Here is a 16,525-nt window from a genome sequence, read left to right as displayed (position 1 = left end):
AAGAAGCAGAGCCTTGAAACTCACAGAAGTAGGTCTGCTTCTCTCTCCTCAGTCCCACGATGCAGGGAGCCTGTTGCCAGCAGTGTTCCCTGAAAATAAAAAACCTAACAAAATTCTTTCTTTCAGGAATTTCAGGAGAGCTCCCTGTAATGCACCCAGTCTCCTCTGGGCACAGTAGTAAACTGAGGTCTGGAGGAGGGGCATAGAGGGAGGAGCCAGTGCACACCCATACCTAAAGTCTTTCTTAAAGTGCCCATGTCTCCTGCGGAGCCCGTCTATTCCCCATGGTCCTTACGGAGTCCCCAGCATCCTCTAGGACCTAAGAGAAATACATTTATAGGTTATAAACAAATAACTAACTAAACAAAAGGAAGAATATTCATTTCAACTTCCCGAGTTAATTCTGCATTATTTTGCATTATCAAATTATTTGGCTGACAAAATTATATTAACAGTGCTAAATACTGTATGTGGAGTGTTGTAAGGATACATCGGACTTGTCCCCTTATCCCTAACACCTGTCCCTATTTCATTAAAGACAGTTATTATAAGTGACAGCCTTGTGGATACTCAGGTGCCTCATTCAAACTGGCTCTTGGATATACTATCCTTTTTATTACCAGATATGATTGCTCTGGTGTTGGTCTGTGTTTTTTCCTGTTAATAAGGTATAGTGAGGCATTGCATAGTGTTCAGTCAAACACAAGACAACTGGAGACACCTTGTGGAAGGAGTGTGGAAGCTGCTTTAAGTCCTGGGAGTTGAGACTGAATACAGTTGAGAATAACACGGGTGTTTCAGAAACGTTTCTTAAATAATGGAATAATCTGTAGGTATAAATGTGCCGGGCACTACAGCTTAATTTTTAAAATGATGATAATAGTCAAAGCTGTACAAGAGTGATTCAATAACTAAGGTAATAGGACATCTCATGTGTATAATGGGGCAAATTCAGTATAAATCGCAAGTAGCGATTCGTACGGAATTTTTGCTGAGGGGCCGCGGGCGCATGCGCAGCAGGCCCTACTGCGCATGCATTTTCTGCGGGGGGGGGGAAGGGGGGCACATAAAATATGATCGAGGCGGTCGCGGGGCGGGAGGGGGTAGGCAACGCTCCGTTTTCTGGGTGGAAACGGAGTGTTGCGGGGGCGTGCTAGCCCAAACGGTGATTTGGTACGCGCGAACGGGGACGTGTCGGGGGTGCGGCTGCGTGACGTCACACGCAGCCACTGCGACAACAAACATGGCGCCGGGACTCCTGCGGCCGCAGCTAAGCTGCGCCGGCAGGAGTCATCCTTAATTTCTGCTAACAAGCAGAAATTGCACGCTGTTGGCAATTTCTGCTTGAAGCAGGGGGGGGAGGCGCCGGTCAGCATGCTGGGCGGCCCCAGCATGTGTGCTAATGGTTAGCAAATTCTGCTGATTAGCAGAATTTGCTAACCTTACTGAATTGGCCCCAATGTTCTCTATTTCATTCTAATTTCCAACCAGGCCAGAGCAGGTAGTCCACTGCTTCCCTCTCACGGCCATTAGACTGCACCCCATATCAGTTATAGGGCGGTATTCAAATGATATATCACGCCCAATCTCCTTTCTATAGTGATCCCTGTTATGGCGCATATCGCACCCATAGTAATCAGATTTAGCGGCGGAAAGGATTGGGCGCGTAAAGGGTTGAGCTGAAATGATGATACCACACCTGTCATCAGAAACAGAACGGGTGTGAAAGGGGGCGGAAAGAATTGAATGCCGCCCATACTGTCCCAACATCAGCTGTAAGGTAGTGGGGCTGGCAGAATCATGGGCAAACACTGAAGTGCGTAGTGTGATCAAATTTCTGCGTCACATCAGCAGCTAAAATTCATCGACAACTCGAGGTGTACGGTGATAACTTCATGTCGCAGAACAGGTTTGGTGCACTGCCTTTGAGAACGCAAGGCCACACTCTGCAACCGCACATGTACTTTTTACTACACTATCATTGGGAGGTACTGGACCATCCTAACTACAGCCCTGTCCTGGCTTCAGGCACTTGACACTGATTTCTTCTATGCCGGCATAGATGCCTTGGTGTACTGTTGGAACAAATGCTTAAACAAGTATGGAGACTATGGGGTGTATTCAATAATGGTTGGAAGCTGCCGTCTTGTCGGAAAGATGGCAGCTTCCGACAGATTTAGGGGGATATGCAATTAGCCCGGGTTATTTACCGGGGCTAATTGTCTCGCCGGGGGCTATCCTATTACCCCCGATAAGCCAGCACGAGCGGTGGCTTATCGGGGGTTACCTGAAGCTGCACCGGGTGCCGGCTCCTGACAGCGCCCGATGCAGCTCTGCTCCTCCAGCTCCCCTGGTCACATGGCCACTCCCCAGTCATGTGCCGCTGCCGGGGGTGGAGGATAGGGGGGATGCGGTTATGGCGCTGCCCCGGCTTCTCCGCCGGGGGTCACCGCGCCGAGGACAGCTTCCGGATGCCCGTAGTCCCAGCCTGCTGTTGCTGCAGCGGGGATGGGATGCTGCAGGTTGTCCCGCTCATCGTGGATTTTGTTTCCATCGCCTGCATGAGGCAGGCGAAACCAAATCCCCAGAAACAGCCCCGTTTGAGTGCGAAAACGGGGCTGTTTCTAGTTTCGCTGAACCTGTGTGTTTTCGGGAGAAAGGGCATTTTTTTTTCCAGGCGATCAATCTGGATAGCCTGTAAAGAGGGAGGGGGGGGGGGGGAGGAACAACTGGAAAAATCGCAGAATACATACCGTATATACTCGAGTATAAGTCGACCCGAATATAAGCCGAGGCACCTAATTCTACCACAAAAACCTGGGAAAACTTATTGACTCGAGTATAAGCCTAGGGTGGGAAATGCAGCTCTAGCCGTACACAGCCCTCAGTGCCAGATATGCCCTCATAGTGCCAGATATGCCCCCACAGTGCTGCCAGATATGCCCCCACAGTGCTGCCAGATATGCCCCCACAGTGCTGCCAGATATGCCCCCACAGTGCTGCCAGATATGCCCCCACAGTGCTGCCAGATATGCCCCCACAGTGCTGCCAGTTATGCCCCCACAGTGCTGCCAGTTATGCCCCCACAGTGCTGCCAGATATGCCCCCACAGTGCTGCCAGATATGCCCCCACAGTGCTGCCAGATATGCCCCCACAGTGCTGCCAGTTATGCCCCCACAGTGCTGCCAGTTATGCCCCCACAGTGCTGCCAGATATGCCCCCACAGTGCTGCCAGATATGCCCCCACAGTGCTGCCAGATATGCCCCCACAGTGCTGCCAGATATGCCCCCACAGTGCTGCCAGATATGCCCCCACAGTGCTGCCAGTTATGCCCCCACAGTGCTGCCAGATATGCCCCCACAGTGCTGCCAGATACGTTCCCTCCCCAAGTGCCAGGTATGCCCCACAGTGCTGTTACTTACCCCTCCGTCGATCCCGCGCTGTCTTCTGGAGGGACACGAAGCACACAGCGTGCGCGGCTCTCCTGTGTCCCTCCTGCATCTTCGGCGGCCGCGGCGGGTCTATTATAGGAAGTGCCGGTTCGTGATCAGAGGTCACGAACGGGTATTTCCTGTAATAGAACCGCCGCTGCTGCCGCCGGAGATGCAGGAGGGACACAGGAGCGCCGCGCGCTGTGCGCTCCATGTCCCTCCTTCACACTGCTCTGCCTCTGCCTGCACTGACTCGAGTATAAGCCGAGGTGGCTTTTTCAGCACAAAAAAAAGTGCTGAAAAAGTCGGCTTATACTCGAGTATATACGGTATGTTTTTCGCACCCTATGTTATCTCCCTAAGGTCGGAAGGGGTTCCGACCTAATCATTAGGACCCCGTTTTTATGATAAGTCGGGAAATCCGACTTGTCAGAAGCCTGTTGGAATACACACGGATCAGCAGCTTCAGCCGCCGAGCCACGTGTATTGTCGGAAGCACGGCCAAACCAGACAGGTTTTGGCACCGTTTCTGACAATGTCAATCCGACTTTAAAAAAAGTCGGATTGGCAGTGTCGGGAACGGGCCAAACCTGTCGGGTTTGGCCGTGGCACTGAATACGGACTTGTCGGATCCTTTCACTCGGAAAGGATCCGACAGGTATTGAATATACCCCTTATGTGGAAAAAGCATCTGTACTAAGGCCATACTACTGAATATATGTATATGTACAAGTTGAATACATTTTACGCAATGAGAAGTCTTGTTACCTTATTTATTGAACCACCATTGTATATTACAGCTTCTATACAGTGTAGAAACATTAAATAACCACAACGCTGAATTATGTTTTACCCTGATCTTTGTCAGGATATATTTCTTAAATTCCTCACCTAAGTAGCATTTGTTTCTTCTTCTGGAGTACAAAGTTAATGTTCTCTGCTTTGGGCGTCATGTCACGTGCAATATAAACAAAAGCCATCACCATCTGTTTTGAGTATCAAACCCAAATTCATCCTAGATACTGTACTCCTTGCAATCTAAACTTCACTGTACTGGTCTACATTTAGTATTCAAAAGTCCTGTCCCTTGTTTTTGAGGCATAATGCCACCCTTTCACACTTATTGTCTCCTGTGTTACAGAAGCAGTGATTGTGGATTGCGATTTTCAGATCCTGAATTGCTTTGGAGCAGTTCTTCTAGATAGTTCCTTTTGCTGCACCCAAGGAGTAAAAGATCTGGCTTTGTAGCACTCTAGCCTCCCATGGCTGCAAAGAAGATCTGCACCCAGAGACAGAGCTGACTGGTGAGGGACTGTCTGAGCTCACAGTACCATATGGTAGAAGCATGAATGTTCACATGATCCTAGCATGGTGTCTGGTTGGAACCTGTACTACAGTTTGCAATGTTATGAAGGCAGTAGTTACAAGTTAGAGCGTGTTAGTGGCCAATAAGATGTGATAGTGTCATGTAAATTTAGTAATCTTAGAAACCACACTGCAGATAGAGGCATCCATTAAAAAGGTTCAGCAATCAAATAACAACATTGAGGCTTCCTATATACATCAGTAGTTTAAAACTTGGTTATCCAATGCTAAGAGTTAAGGAAACAGGCTACACAGAATAACCTCTGGTTTGTGGGATTGCTGGAATAGTTTTTGGATAAATGGCTGAATCACAAGTTTGGTGAGGAGAACTTTTCATCCTGTTTTTACATTAATAAGGCAACTTGTATTATTAAGGATCACGTAGGGCAACTTATATCATTAACTTAAATTCCTAGGCCATCATGCGGACATTCATCCCGGCGGTCACATGAGCCATTCTGGCGGAGACCTGTGAGAATAGCGTTCTGGTAAGTGTTCTTCCCCTATCCCCTCCCTCTAGTGCATAACCCTAACCTCTCCCTAGAAGGAGAAGCTACTACTACTCATGGAAAGAAGAACAAATCCATTATGATATGGCTACCGCATCAATTTACCCAAACCTCTCCATGGACGTCCAGAAGATTTGTTGAAGAGCAGCGGTGGCACTGTAACTAGACTACTGAACTGTACATCTAGTTAATTTATACATACAGTAGCAATAGAGAGGAAATTGTCCTCTTATCTCCTGAGGATACTAAAAATGATTTGATCATGAACACCTTAGTAGATCTCACAAGATGCTTTTTCGACTGTGAATTGATATTTGATGCTGCCAAAGTAAAAAGTGCCTCTAGTAGCCAACTGTCATGTTACATTGTTGAAAGAATTATTTTAAGCGTACCTCTCAATATCAGCAGTTGACAATTTGGGACGAGGCATGGTCAGCCACTTTTATGGTGTTTCTATGGAAATACCTCCCAGCTTACCACAAAATGAAACAAAAGTCCATATTGTGGGATGAGGTACAGTGGGGGTAATTCAGACCTGATCGTAGCAGCAAAATTGTTAGCAGTTGGGCAAAACCATGTGCACTGCAGGAGGGGGGGCAGATATAACATGTGCAGAGAGAGAGAGATTTGGGTGTGGTGTGTTCAAACTGAAATCCAAATTGCAGTGTAAAAATAAAGCAGCCAGTATTTACCCTGCACAGAAACAAAATAACCCACCCAAATCTAACTCTCTCTGCAAATGTTACATCTGCCCCCCCTGCAGTGCACATGGTTTTGCCCAACAGCTAACAAATTTGCTGCTACGATCAGGTCTGAATTACCCCCAGCGTCCTGAATGTTGTACTTTTCCAGCAAAATTGGGACGGTTGGTAGGTATGTTTTAAATGATGCAAAGAACTCTATAAACAATACATTGGTTATAAAACAAAGTCACTTTTAAGTGTTAAATTCTCACCAGAACATCATGCACCAGGGCCTGGTATGTCCATGTATGGTGAAGCAGAGTTGCAAGGTCAATGTTTCTATCCACAAGAACTAATAACGGCCTCTGGAAGCTGGAGAGAGAACAGAGACCCATGAAATTGGGATGAAGAAAGCTAGTGATGCCATGACATCACACAAAGCTAACCGTGACCTAGACCCTACAGTATATGACAAATCTTACAGCGTATGTAAATTACCTAACACTCTAGATACTTACTGAATTTTACAACTTTCATTAAATAATGAAAAATAACCAGCATGTATCTTTCAGCAAATACAATATTTTGGGGTACATTTAAATGTATCTCGTGTTTTGTAAACGTGCATATACAAGTAACATATTGGGAATATATTTGCAGATAGATAAAAAACAATGCAAAAAAACACTGTTACAAAACATCATCATACATAACACATTAAGACCATCTCTCTGCTTATCGGAGAAAATAATCTTTATTGACCATAATTTTACTATTTAAACACCGTTAAACATTAAGACCATCTCTCTGCTTATCGGAGAAAATAATCTTTATTGACCATAATTTTACTATTTAAACACCGTTAAATACATTATTATTCATTAGAAGGGGTGTACCAGAGGTACCGCACTATAGTCAATAGATTTTTACATTAAACTGAAGGTGTATACACACAGTGCGATGATACCTTACGATTTTGACTACATAGTCAAATATATAGTAATCGTAAGGAAAGTTAGTACAAATCGCACCGTGTGTACACAGCTTGCGATACCAATGTGATCCCGTGGGGTCGGTATTGCAAGAAAAAATAGACTGCAGGCAAATCAATCTCGACTATATTGTTTACAATCTAGTACGTAGTATAGTCAAAATTGGCAGTTAGTTAAAATCGCAAGTAAAGATGGTCAATATCGGTGTATATGGGCTCTGCATCAATATCTCACTGTGTGTATGCACCTCAAGAACTTTTACAAAGTTAGCACCAACTTTGGAGCTGCAAGCTAATAGCTGCAATGTCTCCCTTTCTAACATAACATCACAGCCACAGGTGTTTGCCCCTGGAAAAAATAAATAAAAATGCAGTGGAATCCACTAAAAAGTTGTACAGGAAAACATTTGTAATTTAAAATCTACTATCTTGTATTTATGATGTGCCAACAGCATTGTCTATATATGGTGACATGAAAGAGAAGGTAAAAGTGACCATGGCCAAATTAGTTTTGAATGCAAAAGAAAAGTGAACATCGTCCGTTTTCTTCAATCTCATATATAATAGCCCAGATCTGTCACTCTGTGACTGTGTGTATAACGCTGGGCGTGGCTAGGAGCTCTCATTGGGTTAGCAGAAGGTCTATCACACCCAGTCCACAGCTGATTGGTCGAGAAACGCCCTCCCACACAGGTTAACATCCAATGGGAGGCTCTGCCCTTTGGCTGCTGTGTGTTCCCAGAGCAGGATTAACAATTGGGCTGATGGAGCTGCAGCTCCAGGTCCACACCCCAAAATAGGCCCACTGCATCTGCAGCAACATACCCTCCAACAATTTACACATAAAATCGTTACACATTTGAAAAGGGGGCGTGGCCACTGGCAACTTTCAATGGACTTCATTTTCCAGCTGGACTTGGCACCTGCCCACACTGCCAAAAGTACCAAAACCTGCGTCAATGACCGTGGGATTACTGTACTGGATTGGCCAGCAAAGTCGCCTGACCTGAACCCCATAGAGAATCTATGGGGCATTACCAAGAGAAAGATGAGAGACATGAGACCGAAAAATGCTGAAGAGCTGAAGGCCGCTATAGAAACACCCTGGTCTTCCATAACACCTCAGCAGTGCCACAGGCTGATAGAATCCATGCCACGCCGCATTGAGGAAGTAATTCATGCAACAGGGGCCCAAACCAAGTACTGAGTACATATGCATGATTATACTTTTCAGAGGGCCGACATTTCTGTATTTAAAATCCTTTTTTTACTGATTTTATATAATAGCCTAATTTTCTGAGATTTGGGATTTTGGGTTATCTTAAACTGTAAGGCACAATCATCAAAATTATAACAAAAATAAGATTTTACTTACCGATAAATCTATTTCTCGGAGTCCGTAGTGGATGCTGGGGTTCCTGAAAGGACCATGGGGAATAGCGGCTCCGCAGGAGACAGGGCACAAAAAGTAAAGCTTTTTCCGATCAGGTGGTGTGCACTGGCTCCTCCCCCAATGACCCTCCTCCAGACTCCAGTTAGGTACTGTGCCCGGACGAGCGTACACAATAAGGGAGGATTTTGAATCCCGGGTAAGACTCATACCAGCCACACCAATCACACCGTACAACTTGTGATCTAAACCCAGTTAACAGTATGATAACAGCGGAGCCTCTGAAAGATGGCTTCCAACAACAATAACCCGAATTAGTTAACAATAACTATGTACAATTTATGCAGATAATCCGCACTTGGGATGGGCGCCCAGCATCCACTACGGACTCCGAGAAATAGATTTATCGGTAAGTAAAATCTTATTTTCTCTATCGTCCTAGTGGATGCTGGGGTTCCTGAAAGGACCATGGGGATTATACCAAAGCTCCCAAACGGGCGGGAGAGTGCGGATGACTCTGCAGCACCGAATGAGAGAACTCCAGGTCCTCCTTAGCCAGAGTATCAAATTTGTAAAATTTTACAAACGTGTTCTCCCCTGACCACGTAGCTGCTCGGCAAAGTTGTAATGCCGAGACCCCTCGGGCAGCCGCCCAAGATGAGCCCACCTTCCTTGTGGAGTGGGCCTTTACAGATTTAGGCTGTGGCAGGCCTGCCACAGAATGTGCCAGTTGGATTGTGCTACAGATCCAACGAGCAATCGTCTGCTTAGACGCAGGAGCACCCATCTTGTTGGGTGCATACAATATAAACAACGAGTCAGATTTTCTGACTCCAGCTGTTCTTGCAATATATATTCTTAATGCTCTGACAACGTCCAGTAACTTGGAGTCCTCCAAGTCACTTGTAGCCGCAGGCACTACAATAGGCTGGTTCAGATGAAATGCTGACACCACCTTAGGGAGAAAATGCGGACGAGTCCGCAGTTCTGCCCTGTCCGAATGGAAAATCAGATATGGGCTTTTGTAAGATAAAGCTGCCAATTCTGACACTCTCCTGGCAGAAGCCAGGGCTAGAAGCATGGTCACTTTCCAAGTGAGATATTTCAAATCCACCTTATTTAGTGGTTCAAACCAATGAGATTTTAGAAAATCCAAAACTACATTGAGATCCCACGGTGCCACTGGAGGCACCACAGGGGGCTGTATATGCAGCACTCCCTTAACAAAGGTCTGGACTTCAGGGACTGAAGCCAATTCTTTTTGAAAGAAAATCGACAGGGCCGAAATTTGAACCTTAATAGATCCCAATTTGAGACCCATAGACAATCCTGATTGCAGGAAATGTAGGAATCGACCCAGTTGAAATTCCTCCGTCGGAGCACTCCGATCTTCGCACCACGCAACATATTTTCGCCAAATTCGGTGATAATGTTGCACGGTTACTTCTTTCCTTGCTTTAATCAAAGTAGGAATGACTTCTTCCGGCATGCCTTTTTCCATTAGGATCCGGCGTTCAACCGCCATGCCGTCAAACGCAGCCGCGGTAAGTCTTGAAACAGACAGGGACCCTGCTGAAGCAAGTCCCTCCTTAGAGGTAGAGGCCACGGATCTTCCGTGATCATCTCTTGAAGTTCCGGGTACCAAGTCCTTCTTGGCCAATCCGGAACCACTAGTATCGTTCTTACGCCTCTTTGCCGTATAATTCTCAATACTTTTGGTATGAGAGGCAGAGGAGGAAACACATACACCGACTGGTACACCCAAGGCGTTACCAGCGCGTCCACAGCTATTGCCTGCGGATCTCTTGACCTGGCGCAATACCTGTCCAGTTTTTTGTTGAGGCGAGACGCCATCATGTCCACCATTGGTCTTTCCCAACGGGTTACCAGCATGTGGAAGACTTCTGGATGAAGTCCCCACTCTCCCGGGTGAAGATCGTGTCTGCTGAGGAAGTCTGCTTCCCAGTTGTCCACTCCCGGGATGAACACTGCTGACAGTGCTATCACATGATTCTCTGCCCAGCGAAGAATCCTTGCAGCTTCTGCCATTGCACTCCTGCTTCTTGTGCCGCCCTGTCTGTTCACATGGGCGACTGCCGTGATGTTGTCCGACTGGATCAACACCGGTTTTCCCTGAAGCAGAGGTTCTGCCTGGCTTAGAGCATTGTATATTGCTCTTAGTTCCAGAATGTTTATGTGAAGAGACGTTTCCAGGCTCGTCCATACTCCCTGGAAGTTTCTTCCTTGTGTGACTGCTCCCCAGCCTCTCAGGCTGGCGTCCGTGGTCACCAGGATCCAATCCTGTATGCCGAATCTGCGGCCCTCCAATAGATGAGGACTCTGCAACCACCACAGAAGAGACACCCTTGTCCTTGGAGACAGGGTTATCCGTAGGTGCATCTGAAGATGCGACCCTGACCATTTGTCCAACAGATCCCTTTGGAAAATTCTTGCGTGGAATCTGCCGAATGGAATTGCTTCGTAAGAAGCCACCATTTTTCCCAGGACTCTTGTGCATTGATGTACAGACACCTTTCCTGGTTTTAGGAGGTTCCTGACAAGTTCGGATAACTCCTTGGCTTTTTCCTCCGGGAGAAAAACCTTTTTCTGAACCGTGTCCAGAATCATCCCTAGGAACAGCAGACGAGTTGTCGGCATTAGCTGGGATTTTGGAATATTCAGAATCCACCCGTGCTGTTTTAGCACTTCTTGAGACAGTGCTAATCCCATCTCTAGCTGTTCTCTGGACCTCGCCCTTATTAGGAGATCGTCCAAGTATGGGATAATTAATACGCCTTTTCTTCGAAGAAGAATCATCATCTCGGCCATTACCTTTGTAAAGATCCGAGGTGCCGTGGACAATCCGAACGGCAGCGTCTGAAACTGATAGTGACAGTTTTGTACAACGAACCTGAGGTACCCCTGGTGTGAGGGGTAAATTGGAACGTGGAGATACGCATCCTTGATGTCCAAGGATACCATAAAGTCCCCCTCTTCCAGGTTCGCTATCACTGCTCTGAGTGACTCCATCTTGAACTTGAACTTCTTTATGTACAGGTTCAAGGACTTCAGATTTAGAATAGGCCTTACCGAGCCATCCGGCTTCGGTACCACAAAAAGAGTGGAATAATACCCCTTCCCTTGTTGTAGAAGAGGTACCTTGACTATCACCTGCTGAGAGTACAGCTTGTGAATGGCTTCCAAAACCGTCTCCCTTTCGGAGGGGGACGTTGGTAAAGCAGACTTCAGGAAACGGCGAGGTGGATCTGTCTCTAATTCCAACCTGTACCCTTGAGATATTATCTGCAGGATCCAGGGATCTACCTGCGAGTGAGCCCACTGCGCGCTGTAATTTTTGAGACGACCGCCCACCGTCCCCGAGTCCGCTTGAGAAGCCCCAGCGTCATGCTGAGGCTTTTGTAGAAGCCGGGGAGGGCTTCTGTTCCTGGGAAGGAGCTGCGTGTTGCTGTCTCTTCCCTCGACCTTTGCCTCGTGGCAGATATGAATAGCCCTTTGCTCTCTTATTTTTAAAGGAACGAAAGGGCTGCGGTTGAAAAGTCGGTGCCTTTTTCTGTGGGGGAGTGACTTGAGGTAGAAAGGGGGATTTCCCGGCTGTAGCCGTGGCCACCAAATCTGATAGACCGACTCCAAATAACTCCTCCCCTTTATACGGCAAAACTTCCATATGCCGTTTTGAATCCGCATCGCCTGTCCACTGTCGCGTCCATAAAGCTCTTCTGGCCGAAATGGACATAGCACTTACCCGTGATGCCAGTGTGCAGATATCCCTCTGTGCATCACGCATATAAAGAAATGCATCCTTTATTTGTTCTAACGACAGTAAAATATTGTCCCTGTCCAGGGTATCAATATTTTCAATCAGGGACTCTGACCAAACTACCCCAGCACTGCCCATCCAGGCAGTCGCTACAGCTGGTCGTAGTATAACACCTGCATGTGTGTATATACTTTTTTGGATATTTTCCATCCTCCTATCTGATGGATCTTTAAGTGCGGCCGTCTCAGGAGAGGGTAACGCCACTTGTTTAGATAAGCGTGTTAGCGCCTTGTCCACCCTAGGAGGTGTTTCCCAGCGCTCCCTAACCTCTGGCGGGAAAGGGTATAATGCCAATAATTTCTTTGAAATTATCAGCTTTTTATCAGGGGCAACCCACGCTTCATTACACACGTCATTTAATTCTTCTGATTCAGGAAAAACTATAGGTAGTTTTTTCATACCCCACATAATACCCTGTTTAGTGGTACCTGTAGTATCAGCTAAATGTAACGCCTCCTTCATTGCCAAAATCATATAACGTGTGGCCCTACTGGAAAATACGGTTGATTCGTCACCGTCACCACTGGAGTCATCGCCTGTGTCTGGGTCTGTGTCGACCGACTGAGGCAAAGGGCGTTTCACAGCCCCTGACGGTGTTTGAGTCGCCTGGACAGGCACTAATTGATTGTCCGGCCGCCTCATGTCGTCAAACGACTGCTTTAGCGTGTTGACACTATCCCGTAGTTCCATAAATAAAGGCATCCATTCCGGTGTCGACTCCCTAGGGGGTGACATCCTCATATTTGGCAATTGCTCCGCCTCCACACCAATATCGTCCTCATACATGTCGACACACACGTACCGACACACAGCAGACACACAGGGAATGCTCCTAACGAAGACAGGACCCACTAGCCCTTTGGGGAGACAGAGGGAGAGTTTGCCAGCACACACCAAAAGCGCTATATATATATCAGGGATAGCCTTATAATAAGTGCTCCCTTATAGCTGCTTTGTTATATCAAAATATCGCCATAAATGTGCCCCCCCTCTCTGTTTTACCCTGTTTCTGTAGTGCAGTGCAGGGGAGAGACTTGGGAGCCGTCCTGACCAGCGGAGCTGTGAGAGGAAATGGCGCCGTGTGCTGAGGAGATAGGCCCCGCCCCTTTTCTGGCGGGCTCGTCTCCCGCTATTTAGAAAAATTAGGCAGGGGTTAAATATCTCCATATAGCCTCTAGGGCTATATGTGAGGTATTTTTAGCCTTTATAGGTAATCATTTTGCCTCCCAGGGCGCCCCCCTCCCAGCGCCCTGCACCCTCAGTGACTGCCGTGTGAAGTGTGCTGAGAGGAAAATGGCGCACAGCTGCAGTGCTGTGCGCTACCTTTTGAAGACTGCAGGAGTCTTCAGCCGCCGATTCTGGACCTCTTCTGTCTTCAGCATCTGCAAGGGGGCCGGCGGCGTGGCTCCGGTGACCATCCAGGCTGTACCTGTGATCGTCCCTCTGGAGCTTGATGTCCAGTAGCCAAGAAACCAATCCATCCTGCACGCAGGTGAGTTGACTCCTTCTCCCCTCAGTCCCTCGCTGCAGTGATCCTGTTGCCAGCAGGAATCACTGTAAAATAAAAAACCTAGCTAAACTTTTTCTAAGCAGCTCTTTAGGAGAGCCACCTAGATTGCACCCTTCTCGGCCGGGCACAAAAATCTAACTGGAGTCTGGAGGAGGGTCATAGGGGGAGGAGCCAGTGCACACCACCTGATCGGAAAAAGCTTTACTTTTTGTGCCCTGTCTCCTGCGGAGCCGCTATTCCCCATGGTCCTTTCAGGAACCCCAGCATCCACTAGGACGATAGAGAAAAGGCTTGAAATATCTCACTGTGCATGTAATGAATCTATATAAATATATAAGTTTCGCCTTTTAAGTTGAATTACTGAAATAAATGAACTCTTGCACGATATTGTGATTTTCTGAGTTTCACCTGTAAATAAGAAGGCAGAGAACATTCCTAGCAGTACAGGGGGAGGCCTGATTGTCACCACAACATATAAGGATTAGTTTTGCGCCAGCTCACATCTGCCCATTGTCAGGTCTCATGCTATACTGTTAGTGGGACCTGTTTTACACCTTTGCACTGCACTTTCGGAGGGAAGCCGATTTCCTGCTACACTCTTGAGCAACGTAACAAATTACCGTATGTACTGTACTCACAGGCACAATGTCCTCTCACAATTAATTATAGCTGTAAATAAATCTTAGCTGAGCATTATTTTAGGTGAAAAACTGAACTTCAGTTTATTGATAGGAGTTATAATAAAGTGTAAGGAGCTGGCGTTTAATTGCATGTTATCACTTTTGTACAGAGATTGGAGGGTAGTTATGCACCGCGGGTGGACCATCTAAGTGCATACGCACAAACTAAGGCATTATGCTGCACACATAGGCAGCTATCTGTAACGGAGCTCCAGCTCAAAAGACGATCACACAAGGCGCAACTCAGTTGTACAATACAATAATTTTCTTTTACATTTTGACTACCGTGGCATAACCAGATCAGTGAGCATTCTGTGGTTATACAAGTAAATGGGAAATTACAGTGATCGTGTTGCTCAGGCCCTTTAGCTGTTGAGATTGCAGTTCAACGTAAATTTCGACAAATCGGAAGCATTAGCCATATTTCCCCAGATTACCGCAGGCTGGGATCCTCCTTTCCCATTTCGCTGGGCCCCCACCCATATCACTTACCTTGGAGTCCTTCTTCCTTCCGACCCTACCCGTCTGTACTCCGACAACGTCCACCCCATTCTCAATAAAATCCAGACTGAACTGATGCTGTGGCAAACTTTACCCCTTAATTTGTTAGGGCGCTGCAATCTAGTAAAGATGGCTAGTTTCCCCAAACTGCTCTACGTGCTGCAGATGATACCCATCATACTTTCAAAGTCTGATGTCTCTCTTCGCAACTCCTCGATCTCTATATTTATTTGGGCTAATAAACGACCCAGGATAAGTTTTTTTAAACTTTCCCAAACAGTTCAGAACGGGGGAGTAAATCTGCCGAATGTGGAGCAGTATAACCGAGCTTGCCTCCTTCGCTTCGCCACGGACTGGCTCCATGGTACGTCTATCTTCACTGACTCATTGATTGACTCTAAACTTTGCGCCCCCCTGTCCCTTAGTTACATTCTCCATGCCACTAAATCTGATATGTCCACCCTCCACCTAGACAACATTCTCCTGACCTCTACTATCACGGCGTGGAGGTTATCCCGTAAATCTCTCAAACTACAACATACCCACTCATTGTTTCTTCCTCTAGTTGGTAACCTACATTTTCAAAGGGGGCAGGCCCTCCTTCCCTTTACTACTTGGCATGCCTCGGGCATTACATGCATTGGGGATCTCCTTGACTCTAACAAAAAAAATACTCACTTTCACGGAGGTGTCAGCCAAATATGAGGTCAACCCCCGCCATGACTTTTATTTTTTCCAAGCTTCACATTATATACAACTGGTCCTTTCACACCTCAATGCCTTGGACTTGGTTAACTCTCTGGATACACTTCTACGCTCGGGGACTTGTTCCATCTCGACTATATACGCACGCATACGCACAGAACACATACCCACTACAGATCTAGCTCAAGTACAAACGTGGTCCTCTCAAATCCCTTCCATGTCTCCTGAGGCCGTGATGGATAGCTTCGCGGCTTCCCTCAAACTTATCCCAGCTAGCCTATACCAGGAAATGCCCTATAAAATATTACACAGAGCCTATGTTTCACCTAAGAGGAGCCATTTGATGGGCCTGTCCGACTCGGCGAAATGTGTAAAATGCTCCTCACCAGTGGCCGATCTTATGCATTGCTTCTGGCACTGCCACCATGTCCAAAAATTCTGGGCCGAGCTACACACTTACGGAACCTCCGACTTGGGCCTGCACTTCAATTGCACCGCCCCTTGGGCTCTTTTTGGTTATGTTTGTGACCAACATGACCTCCCCTCCCAGGATGCGAAACTGGTGGCAATCCTCTCAGCGGTAGGCAGGAAAACCATTCTTCAGCAATGGATTTCTGATACCCCCCCCCACAGTGCCTTTAGCTACCTCCAGATTGCTATTTCTATTCACGATGGACTGGCTAGAGACTTCTCTTAATAAGGAAATATTAACCCCTACCTTGTTTCAATGCTGGAGACGATTCATAAATACCCTACCCACTCCAACAAAAACGTCCATAAAACTAAGTTTTCATTGCACCACTTGGTACGGTTACCAAATCCTAGCAGACGACCTCCCCATCTCTTTCCCATGACTGCCCCCCTCTCCGTCCTCTTTGCTCTCCCTCTCTCTTGTCTTTTCTCTCTCCTCTCCACCACCT

The 16,525-nt window shown here is 46.9% G+C and overlaps 1 protein-coding gene across 3 annotated transcripts in view; it reads right to left on the bottom strand.

Moving 5' to 3' along the window:
* The window catches only part of SCFD1 (sec1 family domain containing 1), a 194,554-nt gene that overhangs the window by 138,449 nt on the left and 39,580 nt on the right, over positions 1–16,525 (bottom strand). For all 3 annotated transcript variants that reach the window (XM_063947445.1, XM_063947446.1, XM_063947447.1), the window contains exon 10: positions 6,263–6,362. In XM_063947445.1, coding sequence (XP_063803515.1) covers positions 6,263–6,362 — 100 coding nt within the window. The remainder of the gene's footprint in view (positions 1–6,262; positions 6,363–16,525) is intronic.

This window comes from Pseudophryne corroboree, chromosome 12, assembly GCF_028390025.1.
Source record: "Pseudophryne corroboree isolate aPseCor3 chromosome 12, aPseCor3.hap2, whole genome shotgun sequence".
NCBI lineage: Eukaryota > Metazoa > Chordata > Amphibia > Anura > Myobatrachidae > Pseudophryne > Pseudophryne corroboree.
Note: the sequence above shows the minus strand (reverse complement) of the source record. Positions and strands in the feature narration are given on the sequence as shown.